At 46.7% G+C, this 16,342-nt stretch overlaps 1 protein-coding gene across 7 annotated transcripts in view; it reads right to left on the bottom strand.

Annotated features, from left to right (window-relative positions):
- The window catches only part of FANCA (FA complementation group A), a 137,790-nt gene that overhangs the window by 118,527 nt on the left and 2,921 nt on the right, over nt 1-16,342 (bottom strand). The window contains exons 1-6 of one of the 7 annotated variants that reach the window (XM_076068686.1): nt 15,832-15,909; nt 13,026-13,208; nt 11,229-11,310; nt 9,567-9,757; nt 8,059-8,154; nt 52-128 (exon numbers count right to left, since the gene is read on the bottom strand). In XM_076068686.1, the coding sequence (XP_075924801.1) occupies nt 52-128; nt 8,059-8,154; nt 9,567-9,757; nt 11,229-11,310; nt 13,026-13,103 (524 nt within the window). In that variant the 5' untranslated portion in view covers nt 13,104-13,208; nt 15,832-15,909. Of the gene's footprint in view, nt 1-51; nt 129-8,058; nt 8,155-9,566; nt 9,758-11,228; nt 11,311-13,025; nt 15,808-15,831; nt 15,910-16,342 lie in introns of those variants that run through there. The other 6 variants (XM_076068684.1, XM_076068685.1, XM_032959126.2 and 3 more) reach the window with 6 other exon arrangements.

The following is a 16,342-nucleotide window of genomic DNA, read 5'->3' as shown; positions in this document are numbered from 1 at the left end:
AATGAGATGCTGAAGCGAGAGGATTGGATACAGTGGGGGGAGTCGCTCCACCTGGCCAGGGAGTGGTGCAGGGGGACGACGTCCGCGACGTGAAGGCACCACAGCAGCTCCAGCGGCACACACCCCAGCTGGGCACCACGTACAGAAAGACACGCACGAAAAAAAGATCCCCCATATAGCCTGCAACAGACTGTTGGGGCAAGTGCTGTTCGTGAGTAGTATTGATGAAGGCCGGCACGGCACACGAGGGGTGGGTGGCCAACACCACGCCCGGCTGCCTTTCTCTCCCCAGTGGTGATGTTTACACACCGCACCAGGTACTCATTTGAGGCCGAGTTGACCAAGGGGAGGCCCAGGACAGGTTCAAACAATCGTTACTGGTGTTGGCCGTGAGCGAGAATCGATCTCGAGACACGCACACACAGAGACACGCTCCTACACAACTGACAGACTCATCTTCTGGGTTCATTCGGTAAAGTCACATAGAATGGAGATAAAATAATAAAAATAATAACAGAATAAAATTCTCACGACGTTTCGGCCACAACACAAGTAGTCTTCCTCAGGTGAAGAAACAGGACTGTCCGGAAGACAGCGCTTGAGTGAACCCTGCCAAGCTTGGCAGCGTCTTTTAAGCTGTGTGGGAGGAACAGAGCGCCTTGACAAAGGAGTTTACATATAAATTAGCATGTAACTGTGGGATTAGCATGATGTTGGTGTGGGAACGGAGGAGGGGGGAGAGGAGTTTACATATGAATTAGCATGTAAGTGGGGGATTAGTATGATGTTGGTGTGAGGGATTAGCACCACGGAGAGCGAAGAACTTTGTTCAGACGGATGAGTCCATCTATGTTCGGAACGGAGGAGGGGGGAGAGGAGTTTACATATCAACAGTAAATTAGCATGTAACTAGGGGATTAGCATGATGTTAGTATGAATGATTAACACCACGGAGAGCGACGAGCTTTGTTCAGACGGACGAGTCCATCTATGTTCGGAACGGAGGAGGGGGGAGAGGAGTTTACATATCAACAGTAAATTAGCATGTAACTGGGGGATTAGCATGATGTTAGTATGAGGGATTAACACCACGGAGAGCGACGAGCTTTGTTCAGACGGACGAGTCCATCTATGTTCGGAACGGAGGAGGGGAGGGAAGAGGAGGAAGCAGCCACGGTGCGCTGCTCTGTCCTATGTTGCGTTATAACTATGCTATAAACTAGACTACTATACATTGCAATATTATACCTTCCAATCTAAAATACATTGTATAATATCGTATCCATAGAAAAACCCCACCCTTGAATTATACAATGCGTTACTATACACTACCCTATACTTTAGACCAGGGGTGTCCAAAGTTTTTTTAGTGAGGGCCAAATACAGAAAAATAAACAAAAGGCCGGGCCACACACTAGAGGTGACATATTGACACATGAATACTGTGTGTATTTCTAACTTACCTATAATGTGAAGAACATTGCACTCAGTGGGAGCAGTGATGCTGTTCTTTGGATTGAAGGATGGCTGACATGTCAGGAGAAAGTTTGGTGGTTGAGACACGAAGGACTTCACAGAGATGGCTATCAGTCATTCTGGTTTTCAGTCTGCTTTTATTCTGATTTAACAGAGAAAATGTTTTTCACATATGTATGTTGAGCCGAACAGGCTCATCATTTTTCTTAGTTCTTTCGGTAAAGTCACGTTGAAGGGAAACAATAAAATAATAAAATATATATAAAACAATAAAAATTCTCACGACGTTTCGACCATAACACAAACGGTCGTCATCAGGTGTTTTATATATATTTTATTATTTTATTGTTTCCCTTCAACGTGACTTTACCGAAAGAACTAAGAATATGAATTACTGCAGTCACGAAAGCTTTAAATCAAAATTTAGGCTCATCATTCTTTTTGCATGGCGTCTCATCAGAGGAAACTTGGCATTATCCAAACTCTGATAGAAGTCAGGGAGGGAGAGAAGCTGATGTTGACTCATCAGAGAATCATCACATTGCATTTCAATCAGTTCTAACTGCAGACTCTCTTCCACTTCTTCTGCATCCACCAGGAAGGGGGTCGAGAACAGCTTGATTTGTTTTTCAATGACAGAAAAATCTTGGAAACGCTGGTTGAATTGTCACGAGAGATACAATCACAGACACATATTTCTCCTTTTTAGCAGAAAGGTCGGCCTTTGGAAAAGCAGACTTGATTTCAGACAGCGAAGGGAAGTGTGCAGCATTAAAGCTTCGTAGTTGTGTCTCAAACAGGCGGAGCTTTACACAGAAGGCTTTCATGTGCGCATACAGGTGTGGCACCAGCTGTTCTTTGCCTTGTAGGTTCTTGTTCAGTGTATTCAGATGATGAGTAAGATCAACTAAAAATGCCAGGTCTGCCAGCCACAGAGGGTCACTCAGTTCATGAAGAGGTCAGCCCTTCTCTTTCAAAAACGGGTCGATTTCTGATCTCAGCTAATAAAACCGCTGCAGCACAGAGCCGCGGCTGAGCCAGCGCACATCAGAGTGGTAGAGTACATCCCCGTGTTCAGCATCCACATCAGATAGGAAAGCTTGAAATTCTCTGTGGTACAGTCCTCTAGCTCGAATTATGTTGACAGTTTTTACAACAGTGTTCATCACATCGCCCAGCTGGACAGTCTTGGCACACAGTGCTTCTTGGTGGATTATACAGTGCATCCTAACAGCCTCACATCCGCTCTCTTTTACCTTGGCGCACACCATCGATGCCATTCCTTTGCGCTCGCCCGTCATGGCCGGAGCTCCATCCGTTGTTACTCCACAGAGCTTGTCCCATTTAAGCCCCATCTTTTCAACTGCCTCTGACACAGCTTCAAAAATATCTCTACCCGTCGTTGTGCCTTTTAGGCTCATCATATCAAGCAGTTCCTCCGTACAGCAAAAATTATCATCTACTCCCCGCAAAAAAATTAACAGCTGCGCGGTGTCTGTGGCATCTGTGCTCTCGTCGCATGCTATCAAGTAAAAATCAAAAGCACAAGCTTTGTCTCTCAGCTGAAGTTTCAAGTTGGCTGACAAGTCCTCGATTCTCCGCACCACTGTATATCTGGATAAGCTCACGCTGTTGAAATCCTGCACTTTTTCCGGGCACATTATTTCTGTGACTTTGATGAGGCACTGCTTTATGAAATCACCGTCTGAGAACGGTTTGCCGTGCTGGGCAATAAGTTTAGTGACTTCATAGCTTGCTGTTGTGGCGTTTTCCTGTATTTTGTTAGCACGAAAAAAAATTGTTGTTGAGCTTGCAGGCTAGCAGTAATTTGCTTGACTTTCTGTGTTTGTTCGGCACCGGTGTACGATGTGTAGCTCTGATGTTTGGTCTCATAGTGCCGACGGACATTATACTCTTTCATCACAGCAACATCTTCATTGCAAATCAAACAGACACACTTTCCGTTGATTTCTTTGAAAAAATATTCATTTTCCCACCGTGTTTGAAATCTTCTACACTCACTTGCTATTTTGCGTTTCTTTGGTGCTGCCATTTCTGGTGACTCGCGGTAAAAGTATTTCTTTGCTTAATTTTGTTTAGTGGAGAAGCACGGTTTTCCGTGGCTGGCTCCATCTAGTGTTGAAACTGAGAAGTGCAACAGAGTTGAGCTCGAGCTTCTTGTGCGGGCCATATTCAATTATATATTCAGAATTTGCTGCGGGCCAATAAAAACTGGACCACGGGCTGCAGTTGGCCCACGGGCCGTAGTTTGGACACCCCTGCTTTAGTCTATTAAATATTAGACTTGTAGTATTACACTATGTATTATTCTACTAACCCTACTGTATACCACACTGCTGTATATTCACTATACAATTACGGTACTATATATTGCCTTATGAATTATGTTAAACATTACACTGTTATACTATTTATTATTATACAATATGCTATAAACTATACTATTGACCGTAGTGTGAAAGGTACTAAGAGGCAGTGCCAGCGAATGGACTGCGGTCTGAAAGCCACCGTAAAATACAATCAATCAAGAACGGAAATGGTTTATAACGTCTTTCCAATGGTTACTAAGCCGGAATCCATCTTCTCGGTTGAAATTGTTTGTGTTTGTATATGTGGATAGCCTCATGAACGAATCTCTCATGGTAGCCGGATGGCTTGCAGAGAACCTCCGTCTTGGAGAAGTCAATGTCATGTGAAGCTACTGAATTATAACAGTGATCTGCCACGGCTGAGGTGTTCGTCCTACCGTGTTTCAAGTCTGCTTTATGTTCACGGATGCGGTACGAGATATGTCGAACCATCAGGTCTCCTTTTAATTAGGACATCCAAAAAGGGTAGCTTTCCATCTTTTAAAGTTAAAAGTTAAAGCATACACATCCGCAGAGGCACCCATTGTTAAAAGGAATTAGCATAGAATTTAGCATTGAAATAGCTAAGTTAAGGCATACACATCCGCAGAGGCACCCCTTGACAATGGGATTAGCATAGAATTTAGCATTGAAATGGCTGAGTGATTCGCTTGTAACTGCTACAGAAATAGCTACGTTGAAGTCAGAGCATACACATTCACCGAGGCACTTAGTACAAATCAAACAGGAGAATTTAGCATTGAAATAACTAGGCGAATTTAGCATTGAAATAACTGGGTGATTTGCTAGTGACTGGTCACAGAAATGACTACACATCTGAGCTATTCACAGTACTATATAGTGAACCAATAAAAACTAAAATATAAATTACCTTCATGTTATCAATAAACTCTATATTCTCCAATCAGCTAAGCTACCAACCATAAGTCGTTATATATCACAATGCTATATGGCGAAAAAATGGGTGGATTCTTACCCTCAAATTTCCGTACCACGGATAGCTACGGGCCCCGTTCAGACGGACGAGTTCGTCCATGGTCGGAACAGAGGAGGGGGAGAGAGACAGCTGCGAGGCCCTAGTATACTCCATGTTGTAAACCATACCATTAACCGTGGTGTGAGAGGTATTAAGAGGCAATGCTGGCGAAAGAGCTGCGGTCTGAAGGTCATCGTAAAATTACAATTAATTAAGAACAGAAATGATTTAACACATCTTTCCAGTGGTTACTAAGCCTGAATCCATCTTCTCGGTTGAAATTGTCTCTGTGCTTGTATATGTGAATGGCCTCATGAACGAATCTCTCATGGTAGCCGGTTGGTTTGCAAAGAACCTCCGTCTTGGAGAAGTCAATGTCATGTGAGCCCACTGAATTGTAACAGTGATCTGCCACGGCAGAGGAGTTCGTCTTACCGTGTTTCAAGTCTGCTTTATGTTCGCGGATGCGGTCCGAGACATGTCTTTTGGTTTCTCCAATGTAGCTACTACCACAGAGGCACTTTAGTTTGTAAACGCCCGGGTACTGTATGTCTGGAAGAGCATCTTTTACAGATGGAACTAAATCACGGATTTTGTGTACTGTGTTGAATCGGACCTGGATCTTGTGTTTATTCAGGATTTTGGAGATCTTTTTAGTGACCCCTGCAATGTAGGGTAAGGTGATGGTTTTGAGTGGCTCCACAAGAGGATCCTTCTTCATGACTGGAGTGATGGCTTTGCGGATTGTGTAGTCGGAGTAGCCATTCGCCCTGAGAGCCTGATGTACGTGCTTGAGTTCACTGGTAATGTGTTCCTGGTCGGAAATGCATTGGGCTCTATGGTATAGAGTCTTGATGAGGCAGTTCTTCTGGGATGGATGGTGGTGGGAATCCGGTTTCAAGTAAGCATCTGTATGGGTAGCTTTCCTGTAGACAGAGTGGCTCATTGAACCATCATGTCTCCTTTTAATTAAGACATCCAGAAAGGGTAGTTTGCCATCTTTTTCGACCTCCATGGTAAATCTGATGGCTGGGTGTATGGAATTGATGTGGTCGCGGAATTGGTCTAGAGCAGGCTGGCCATGTGGCCAGATGACAAAGGTGTCATCAACGTACCTCTTCCATAAGGTCGGGCGTAGAGTGGCAGTCTGGATGGCCTCGGTGAATGTGTATGCTCTGACTTCAACGTAGCTATTTCTGTAGCAGTTACAAGCGAATCACTCAGCCATTTCAATGCTAAATTCTATGCTAATCCCATTGTCAAGGGGTGCCTCTGCGGATGTGTATGCTTTAACTTAGCTATTTCAATGCTAAATTCTATGCTAATTCCTTTTAACAATGGGTGCCTCTGCGGATGTGTATGCTTTAACTTTTAACATAGCTATTTCTGTGACCAGTCACAAGCTAATCATTCAGCCATTTCAATGCTAAATTTTATGCTAATTCCTTTGTCAAGGCTCTTTGTTCCTCTCACACAGCTTAAAAGCCGTGATCTGAACGTGGCTCTCTCACTCCAGCGCTGTCCTACCAGACAGTCTCGCCCCCTTCACCTGATGAAGGCCGCTTGTGTTGTGGCCGAAACGTCGTGAGAATATTATTGTGTTATTTTATTTTATCAATTTATTATTTTATTCTCATTCTACGTGACTTTACCGAAAGAACCAAAGAAGATGAATCATTGCAGTCACGAAAGCTTTAAATCGAAATTTAGGTCAATAGTATAGTTTATAGCATATTGTATAATAATAAATAGTATAACAGTGTAATGTTTAACATAATTCATAAGGCAATATATAGTACTGTAATTGTATAGTGAATATACAGCAGTGTGGTATACAGTAGGGTTAGTAGAATAATACATAGTGTAATACTACAAGTCTAATATTTTATAGTCTAAAGTATAGGGTAGTGTATAGTAACGCATTGTATAATTCAAGGGTGGGGTTTTTCTATGGATATGATATTATACAATGTAGTTTAGATTGGAAGGTATAATATAGCAATGTATAGTAGTCTAGTTTATAGCATAGTTATAACGCAACACAGGACACAGCAGCGCATCGTGGCTGTTTCCTCCTCTTCCTCCCCCTCCTCCGTTCCGAACATAGATGGACTCGTCCGTCTGAACAAAGCTCGTCGCTCTCCGTGGTGTTAATCCCTCATACTAACATCATGCAAATCCCCCACTTACATGCTAATTTATATGTAAACTCCTCTCCCCCCTCCTCCATTCCCACACCAACATCATGCTAATCCCACAGTTACATGCTAATTTATATGTAAACTTCTTTGCCAAGGCCTTCTGTTCCTTCCACACAGCTTAAAAGACGCTGTCAAGCTTGGCAGGGTTCACTCAAGCGCTGTCTTCTGGACAGTCCTGTTTCTTCACCTGAAGGCTACTTGTGTTGTGGCTGAAACGTCATGAGAATTTTTTTCTTTTATTATTTTTATTATTTTATCTCCATTCTACGTGACTTTACCGAAAAAACCCAGAAAATTAATCCCTGCAGTCACGAAAGCTTTAAATCAAAATTTAACTGACAGACTGTTGGGGAAAAGTGCTATCAGTGGCTGGTTATGCTGTGCTTACACACAACACCAAGGCCGAGTCAACCTAGAGGAGGCCCATTACCAATTCATACATTCGAAAGTAATGTTGGTTTTGATTGGGATTCAAACTCGGGCCGCCGGATTCGTAGTCCAGCGCGTAACCACAATACTACCGCTCCCCACAGGTATAGATTGATGATCACGATTCATTTTTTAATCAAAGCGCCCTCCTATAAGCTGGGGCATCTAACTATACTACTACTATACTATCTAAATTTTACCAGGTAAGACCCACTGAGCTATATAGCTCTTTTAACGAAGCATCCTGGCCACAAATGATAGCTCAACGAAGTGGCTTATCATCATGTGGAAACGAACAGCAGCCAAATACTATTAAAGCGTGATGTTGATTCTAAAAGTGGAGGGAAAATCGGAGGTCCCAGAGAAAAATCCACGCGACCACGGTGAGAGACACACAAATTCCGAATATACAACAGGCTTTAGGGTTGGGATAAAACCCACGACCTCCTGTATCCCAGGCGATTTACTTCACATCCCATTTCAAACATTTGAAAAGGGCACACCCAGGAACAGCTACCCCTGCGGGCATGAGGTCACTCGGCACTGTGGTGGGGGGCCGGGGGGGAGTTAGCACAGTGATGCTCACCTGTTGCTGCTGCAGCTGATGCAGGAAGTGAGGCCGGCTGAGCCCCGTGGTCTTCAGCAGCTCTGAGCACGCGCCCAGCACCGCCACAAGCCTCGTCTGCGGACAGCGGTGAACAGCACGAGCCATTGCAGTGGCGACTACGGACTCCATCCATCCAAACGCAGGGGTAACTGTCAACACAGCTTGTCTGATGCAGAGGCGGCTGTGAACACGGCTCATCCAAGAGGGGCGACTATAAACAGGATTCATTCAACACAGGGGCGACGATAAATAGGATGAATTCAACAGAGGTGCGACTATAAACAGAATTCATTCAACAGAGGGGCGACTATAAACAGGGTTCATCCAACGCAGAGACGACTATGAACAGAATTCATTCAACAAAGGGGTGACTATAAACAGGGCTCATCCAATGCAGGGGCGACCATAAACAGGGCCCATCCAACGTAGGGGCAACTATAAACAGGACTCATCCAACAGAGGGGCGACTATAAACCAGTTGAGTCCAGTCTTCATAATGACCAGTGAGTAAGAGTGTTTGTGTGTGTGGTGCATCTGCCAATCATCTCAGTCAACCCATGGCACCTGGATCTGTCCTGTGACCTCCTGCCAGCAGGCATTAGACACTTCACGTGGCCTTAAAGTGCACATGGCCTGGCACAAGTGCCATGGTGACGTCACCACCACTTAGTGGTGAATGGCGATTGATGTTGTTGTGTGTGTTTAAGTGTGTGCGTGTACGCTTGTGCGTGCCCCCACGTATGTGTGTGTGTAGGAGCGGTAGTTCAATGGTTACCGTGCTGTACTACCAACCCGGCGACCCGAAGTTCAATTCCCTCTCACGACAAATATCAGTGACGCTTATCTGAATGGGTCCTGGGCCTTCCTGAGGTTAACTCAGCCTCAAATGGGTACCGAATGCAGTGTAAACATCGCCACTGGGGAGTCAAAGGCTGCCTAGCATGGTGCTGGCCACCCACTCTCTCATGTGCCGTGCCGGCCTTCACAGGCACAGCTCGCTAACAGCACTTGCCATAACAACCTGTGAAGGCTCCACGGGGGATCTTTGTCATTGGTGTATCTGTGTGTGCGCGTGCGTGCCCAGGAATCAAGGGAAGTGAAAACAAAACAGATTTTTTTTTCTATTCATGTTACCTTAGTATTTTATTTACTATACAATATTTATTACAGTATTAGATGCGAAGTACAATATTTCTTCTTAGTTAGGAATTTAACACTGCTTCCCTTTGTTGTTGAATCGTCACACATTTTATAACAATGACCGTATGTGCATTTAAATACAGTACCCCGCATATTTCCCGCATAAGAGTACGAGATGAATTAGTGAGTGTGAGAAAGTTGTTAAATAAGTCAGTTTGTGAATTAATGAGTGTATGAATGAGTTGCGTGCGAGTGAGTGAGCTAATGAGTATCAGTTTGACAAAGTGTGCGAGTTATTGACTGTGTGCAAGCTGTTGAATGCGAGTGAGTGATGAGTGGACCCTTACTCTCTGCTCGGGCTCCAGCAGCGCCTGACACTTGGTGTGGTCTTGTGGGATGTGGGCCATGTCGCTCCGTGTGGGCTTGCGCACTCCCAGAATGCTCAGCACTTCGGCAGCCAGGAGCTTTGCGGCCAGGACATCACCACAGAGACCTGTGACTGCCACTTGCTCCTTAACGATCTCCTGCATCCCTGAAACTAGAGATGATGCTTCACTGATGAATACAAAACTGCGCGTGTCACTCACCACTGCCATGATCTATTTCCCCACCCCCCACCCCGAGTTATTCTAACCGTGCTCAATTCAACAAATGTATTAACTCTAATTTATTAAAGCTCCGATCATGCTGTTTTTTTGCTAGTTGCTTGACGTTTTGGGCCTGTGCTCAGTAACTGTGCTGAAAATATACAGCCTGCTGTGGCACTGTGCTATGGAATGTCAGAAAGACAGCGCAGCGCTGTAAGAAAAGTACTGCACTGTCGGACAGGAGAGTTGAGGGGAAAGTGTTACACTGCACGATGCCTTACTTTGTCCATTGTACAGAGGACATCCACCGCAGTGATGGAGCGACAGACTCGGCTCATGTGCAGGATAATGGCTTGGGAAGGAAAATCGTATAGCTGTGGATTGATCATGGCTCATGATGATGTGCACTTATGGAAGGTTGCACACAGCGGGTGCCAGCGATTCAAATAAGTGCACTGCTGGGTGTGTGGTATTTAAGGGTTGTCCAGCATCGTACGAAGGCAGAGCAACAAGATGGCAGTTTACTGTGGGATATCAAACATCACATTCTTGCCAGGTGTAGTTTGGGAGTTTCAGCTCTGGCCAATTTCACCACAAGAATGTATTTTGGAATAATTGTATTACTATTATGCTTGTTTACCCAGGAAAGCCTCACCAAGTCTCAAGAATCTTCTTCAGATGTGTCTTGACATTTTTTTTTGCACAAGGTGGTGATATTGCTGTTTAATCTCAACTGAATATTTTGCAGGTGACTTTTGATCACTGGGATGTTTGGCCAATACTGGTTACATTGTATGATTTCTTTAGCTATGGCTGGAAACTGCAGAACCTCTGGGTAAACCTATGCAAGTCAGGGGGAGGACAGACATGCTACACAGAAAGGCACCAGAGTTAGGAATTGAACCCAATGACTTTTTCCTGTGAGGCGAGTGTTATCTCCGTGCCACCCTGTATACCTGCCAGGAATGTGCAGTGCAATCGCATGCGTGTTCTTCACACGCATGCGCTGTGCACACCTTCTGATCTTTGAGTACATGTGCAACAGTTGAATGCCAGAATTGCCTAGCATGATGGTTGGCATATGCAACTGGGAGGTGTAGAGCAGAACATGGAAAAACGTTGCAAATGTGATCATAAAGAAGTAGTTGTGATGGGTGTGTGCAGGATAGAGGGCGGCAGGTTACCGAGACTGGTATCGGTGGCACCTCGAGCCCAGTATCAAAAGGGACAACCTAAAGGCAGATGTTGAGAGACTACAAGAGCAGACCTTGGAGCTCGGATGTTCACCGTGCAACGGTTGCGAGATCTGGCGAACAGAAAGTAATGGGTGCGGTGTGTTGGCCACAGTGGCCCCCTGATCTTTGAGTTGTTCACCTCTAGATGACGTTGAGACCCCTGGGTTTGCACCGTGGACAACTGTACCTGCACAGCCGATGACCGCAGGGGCCTTTAAACGTCCAGGATCCGTGCCCAAAATGTCATTGCTGAAACCAAGGTCTGCAATCTTGACACAGCAAAAAACAAGAAAACGTAATATTTTTCAAGTGCATTTAGGCAATGTAAAGCTGTGCTAAGCCCAGCAAGATGTTTTGTTGCAGTCATTTGTAACCAGGCAGAGATCAACTTACTTCAATTCAGAGCCAAGTTTAATCGTGTGCGGCTGACACCCAGTTTCAAACGCAGGATTTCAGTGGTGCTTGTTCACCACCCGCAAGAAACACCAATTCACCATTCGAAAAAGAGACCCTTTCCCACGGAGGTGGCCAGTCAATACCAGTTGAACAATACATTCCCGAATCTTCTAACGTTATCTAGCCCCTCATACGCACAGCAGTTTTTCTATGGGTACTATGGTTTCAAGGTGGAGTGGAGGCACATCGATTAGGGCACTGATAAGAACTCAGCATCCCGAGTCCAATTCCCGCGCATGACTAACAGCATTGGCAAGTGACATACGTAAGTCCTGATGCACCCTTCCCCTCAAACACTCCCAACCCTTTCACCAACCACCAAGGACCAGCGTGGTAAAGTATGCTAAAAAAATCCCCATGACCACCACAGTAAGCTGATCCTTTCATCCAGGAGAAAAGTGACAAAGTGTTGTAATCAAATCAAATCTGCTTTCCTCCCACACAAAACTAAATACTAATTAATGTAAATGACCAAAAAATGCAATACAGGCCTCACGTGAGAAAGTTTTAATACTCTGTCAGACTTTATAAAGTAAATAAAATGGCATGATTGTTGTTACCATTATAATTATACTTGCAACCGTTCACACAAGGCTCGCGGTGAACTCGGACGCAGCAAACGTAAAGGGCGAGGATCACAATGTAAGACACCGGAGGACGCGGAGAGCAGAGAGGTGGAACAGGGTGCTGGGAACGCGAGCGACAATGCAGGATGGTGCCACAGATGCCCCCTCACCTTTGTGTGTGTTATTTTTTGAAAGATTTTCTTTATTCACATTTCCGGCACAATGATACATTCCAGCAATAAACACGGCCCGGCGTTACTGGATGTGCACGCCCTTATTCAGAGAACTCACTGTTGTATGTATATGTGTATGTTTGTAAACTTCTTTCGCACCATACGTAGCCAACCATGCTAATTGGAGGTGCGCGGGGAAAGGACAAACTTAACACAAAAAGCAGTTTTAAAGAAATTCGTATTTAAACTGGATGTAAAAGTGCATAGCTCACAGTGGCTTCATAATATCGGAAGAGCGTTCCAGACGGCCGCAGAAGCGCATCTGAAAGCACGCGATGCAGTGACCGTCTTTGTTCAATGGCTAGCCAAAAATCCGCTGCGAGGATGACCGGAGTTCGTGTGATGATGGTTTATGCTCCTTGACAAGATCAGTAAGGTAATGTGGTTCATTTGTGGCAAGCACTTTGCATGTAATGAGCGCGGTCTTATAACTTATTCGTTTGGCAACCGGAAGCCAATGCAGCTCGGCAAGCACTCGGCAGACACGGTCAGATCTTGCAGTACCAAGTCATGACACGTGCCAGGGAATTGTACACACGCTGCAGCTTGGTAAGGTTGACATTTCATGGAGTTAGCTGTTCTTTTATTAATACTGAACAAACATGAGAGGGGTGGAAAATGAGGAGGAGGGGGGGGCAGAGATTTGGCTAATATGGGAGGTCAAAGAGCTGTGCGTCTGGGCTGAGTGGGGGATGATCTCGCAAAGTGAACACGAGGGCGCTCGCTCACCTCCTTAAACAGGAGGCCAACCTCCACGTGGCTGGTCACCAGCTGCCGCACGCTCCTCTTCAGTTGTTCAGCGTCCATAGCCAACCCGACCCCCCTTGCCGTGCACCGCCTTGCCCAGGAATCGACGGAGCGGCGGCAGCGGCGTCGCCAGCCTCAATGCACCGTCAGAGCCGACACCAGCAGCTTGCAAAATATGACAATTGTTGTCATCTCCACTGGCGCTCTGGGGTTTTGTCTCAGACCTTGTGCGTGGCGTGCTATCAAGAAATACATCGGCGACCGTTATGCAGACAATTAATTTAGGGTTTTGCCAATTTTTCCACTGTAAACCAAATCCAGATGTTGGGGTTTTTTCAGTCAACCCAAGGTACATCAGAACTGCGTTGTAAATCGCAATAAAGTTCACACCGCCGCTGCGAGATCTCGGCACAAGTAAATTCCCGTCACCCGAAGAGACCCGATTCCCAGACTGCCCAGGGGTCCAATCCAAGCAGCTGGCCACCCAAAGAAGATTCGGTCTCACCCAGTGTCACCTTTACTTATCAAAGCTAAGAATTAATGTATTTATAGCTTGTTTCGCAACATACGTAGCGAACCGTGATAAGTTTGCAACCAACACAGCCTCTAAAGCACAATAACAATACTTTGTATACAGCATCATCAGTATATTATTTATACTGCGTCCCCGTGCAGGACATCTCAAGTCAGCACAATCCCAAAATCTCAAAATAAGTGCCGTCACGACAGTGACTGTACGAGTACAGTGCTGTCACGATAGTGACTGTACAAGTACAGTGGTGTCACGACAGTGACTGTAGAGTACAGTGGTGTCACAACAGTGACTGTACAAGTACAGTGGTGTCACGACAGTGACTGTACAAGTACAGTGCTGTTACGAGAGTGACTGTACGGGTACAGTGCTGTCACGAGTACAGCGGTGTCACGAGAGTGACTGTACAAGTACAGTGCTGTCACGAGAGTGACTGTACAAGTACAGTGCTGTCACGAGAGTGACTGTACAAGTACAGTGCTGTCACGAGTGACTGTACACGTACAGTGCTGTCACGAGAGTGACTGTACGAGTACAGTGCGGTCACGAGAGTGACTGTACGGATACAGTGCTGTTACGAGAGTGACTGTACGGGTACAGTGCTGTCACGAGTACAGTGGCGTCACGACAGTGACTGTACAAGTACAGTGGTGTCACGACAGTGACTGTACGAGTACAGTGCCGTCACGACAGTGACTGTACGAGTACAGTGCTGTCACGATAGTGACTGTACAAGTACAGTGGTGTCACGACAGTGACTGTAGAGTACAGTGGTGTCACGACAGTGACTGTACAAGTACAGTGGTGTCACGACAGTGACTGTACAAGTACAGTGCTGTTACGAGAGTGACTGTACGGGTACAGTGCTGTCACGAGTACAGCGGTGTCACGAGAGTGACTGTACAAGTACAGTGCTGTCACGAGAGTGACTGTACAAGTACAGTGCTGTCACGAGAGTGACTGTACAAGTACAGTGCTGTCACGAGAGTGACTGTACACGTACAGTGCTGTCACGAGAGTGACTGTACGAGTACAGTGCGGTCACGAGAGTGACTGTACGGATACAGTGCTGTTACGAGAGTGACTGTACGGGTACAGTGCTGTCACGAGTACAGTGGCGTCACGACAGTGACTGTACAAGTACAGTGGTGTCACGACAGTGACTGTACAAGTCCAGTGCTGTCACGAGAGTGACTGTAGGGGTACAGTGGTGTCACGACAGTGACTGTACGAGTACAGAGCTGTCACGACAGTGACTGTACGGGTACAGTGCTGTTACGAGAGTGACTGTACGGGTACAGTGCCGTCACGAGAGTGACTGTACGAGTACAGTGCTGTCACGAGAGTGACTGTAGGAGTACAGTGCTGTCACGAGAGTGACTGTACAAGTACAGTGCTGTCACGAGAGTGACTGTACAAGTACAGTGCTATCACGAGTGACTGTACGGGTACAGTGGTGTCACGACAGTTACTGTACGAGTACAGTGCTGTCACGAGAGTGACTGTACGAGTACAGTGCTGTCACGAGAGTGACTGTACGAGTACAGTGCTGTCACGAGAGTGACTGTACGAGTACAGTGTTGTCACGAGAGTGACTGTACGAGTACAGTGCTGTCACGAGAGTGACTGTACGAGTACAGTGCTGTCACGAAAGTGACTGTAGAAGTACAGTGCTGTCACGAGAGTGACTGTACGAGTACAGTGCTGTCACGAGAGTGACTGTATAAGTACAGTGCTGTCACGAAAGTGACTGTACGGGTACAGTGCTGTCAAGAGAATGACTGTGCAAGTACAGTGGTGTCACGAAAGTGACTGTACGAGTACAGTGCTGTCACGAGAGTGACTGTACGAGTACAGTGCTGTCACGAGAGTGACTGTACGAGTACAGTGCTGTCACGAGAGTGACTGTACGAGTACAGTGCTGTCACGAAAGTGACTGTAGAAGTACAGTGCTGTCACGAGAGTGACTGTACGAGTACAGTGCTGTCACGAGAGTGACTGTATAAGTACAGTGCTGTCACGAAAGTGACTGTACAGGTACAGTGCTGTCACGAGAATGACTGTGCAAGTACAGTGGTGTCACGAAAGTGACTGTACGAGTACAGTGCTGTCACGAGAGTGACTGTACGAGTACAGTGCTGTCACGAGAGTGACTGTACGAGTACAGTGCTGTCACGAGAGTGACTGTACGGGTACAGTGCTGTCACGAGAGTGACTGTGCGAGTACAGTGCTGTCACTAGAATGACTGCACGTACAGTGCGTGCTGTGTACCGCGCGTCGCTCCCAAATAACGCGCGGGAAAATCGCGGCGAGCTCAGAGCCCCTCCCCCTCGCCCCTCCCCCTCGCCCCGAGCCCCTCCCCCTCGCCCCTCGCCCGGAGCCCCTCCCCCTCGCCCGGAGCCCCTCCCCGTCGCTCCCCTCCAGGCCCGGGGGCGGGGGAGGCGAACGCGCGCCCTGAGCGGCGGCCTCACAGAGCAGCAGGGCATCAACAACGTGGAGGGCGAGATTTGTATAACCCACGAAGCGCGGTTTACCCCATTACGAGAACCTGAACCCCTCCTCACCTCACCCCCCTCACCTCACCCCCCTCACCTCACCCCCCTCACCGCACCCTCACCTCACCCTCACCGCCCCCCCTCACCGCCCCCCTCCTCACCTCACCCCCTCCTCACCTCACCCCCCTCACCGCCCCCCTCCTCACCGCCCCCCTCCTCACCCCCCTCACCTCACCCCCCTCACCTCACCCCTCCTCACCGCACCCCCCTC

Source organism: Petromyzon marinus, chromosome 22, assembly GCF_048934315.1.
Source record: "Petromyzon marinus isolate PM22_M1 ecotype Great Lakes invasive population chromosome 22, UKy_Petmar_22M1.pri1.0, whole genome shotgun sequence".
Classification (NCBI taxonomy): domain Eukaryota; kingdom Metazoa; phylum Chordata; class Hyperoartia; order Petromyzontiformes; family Petromyzontidae; genus Petromyzon; species Petromyzon marinus.
The sequence above is the reverse complement of the archived record's forward strand: the minus strand, read 5'-3'. Positions and strand labels throughout refer to the sequence as shown.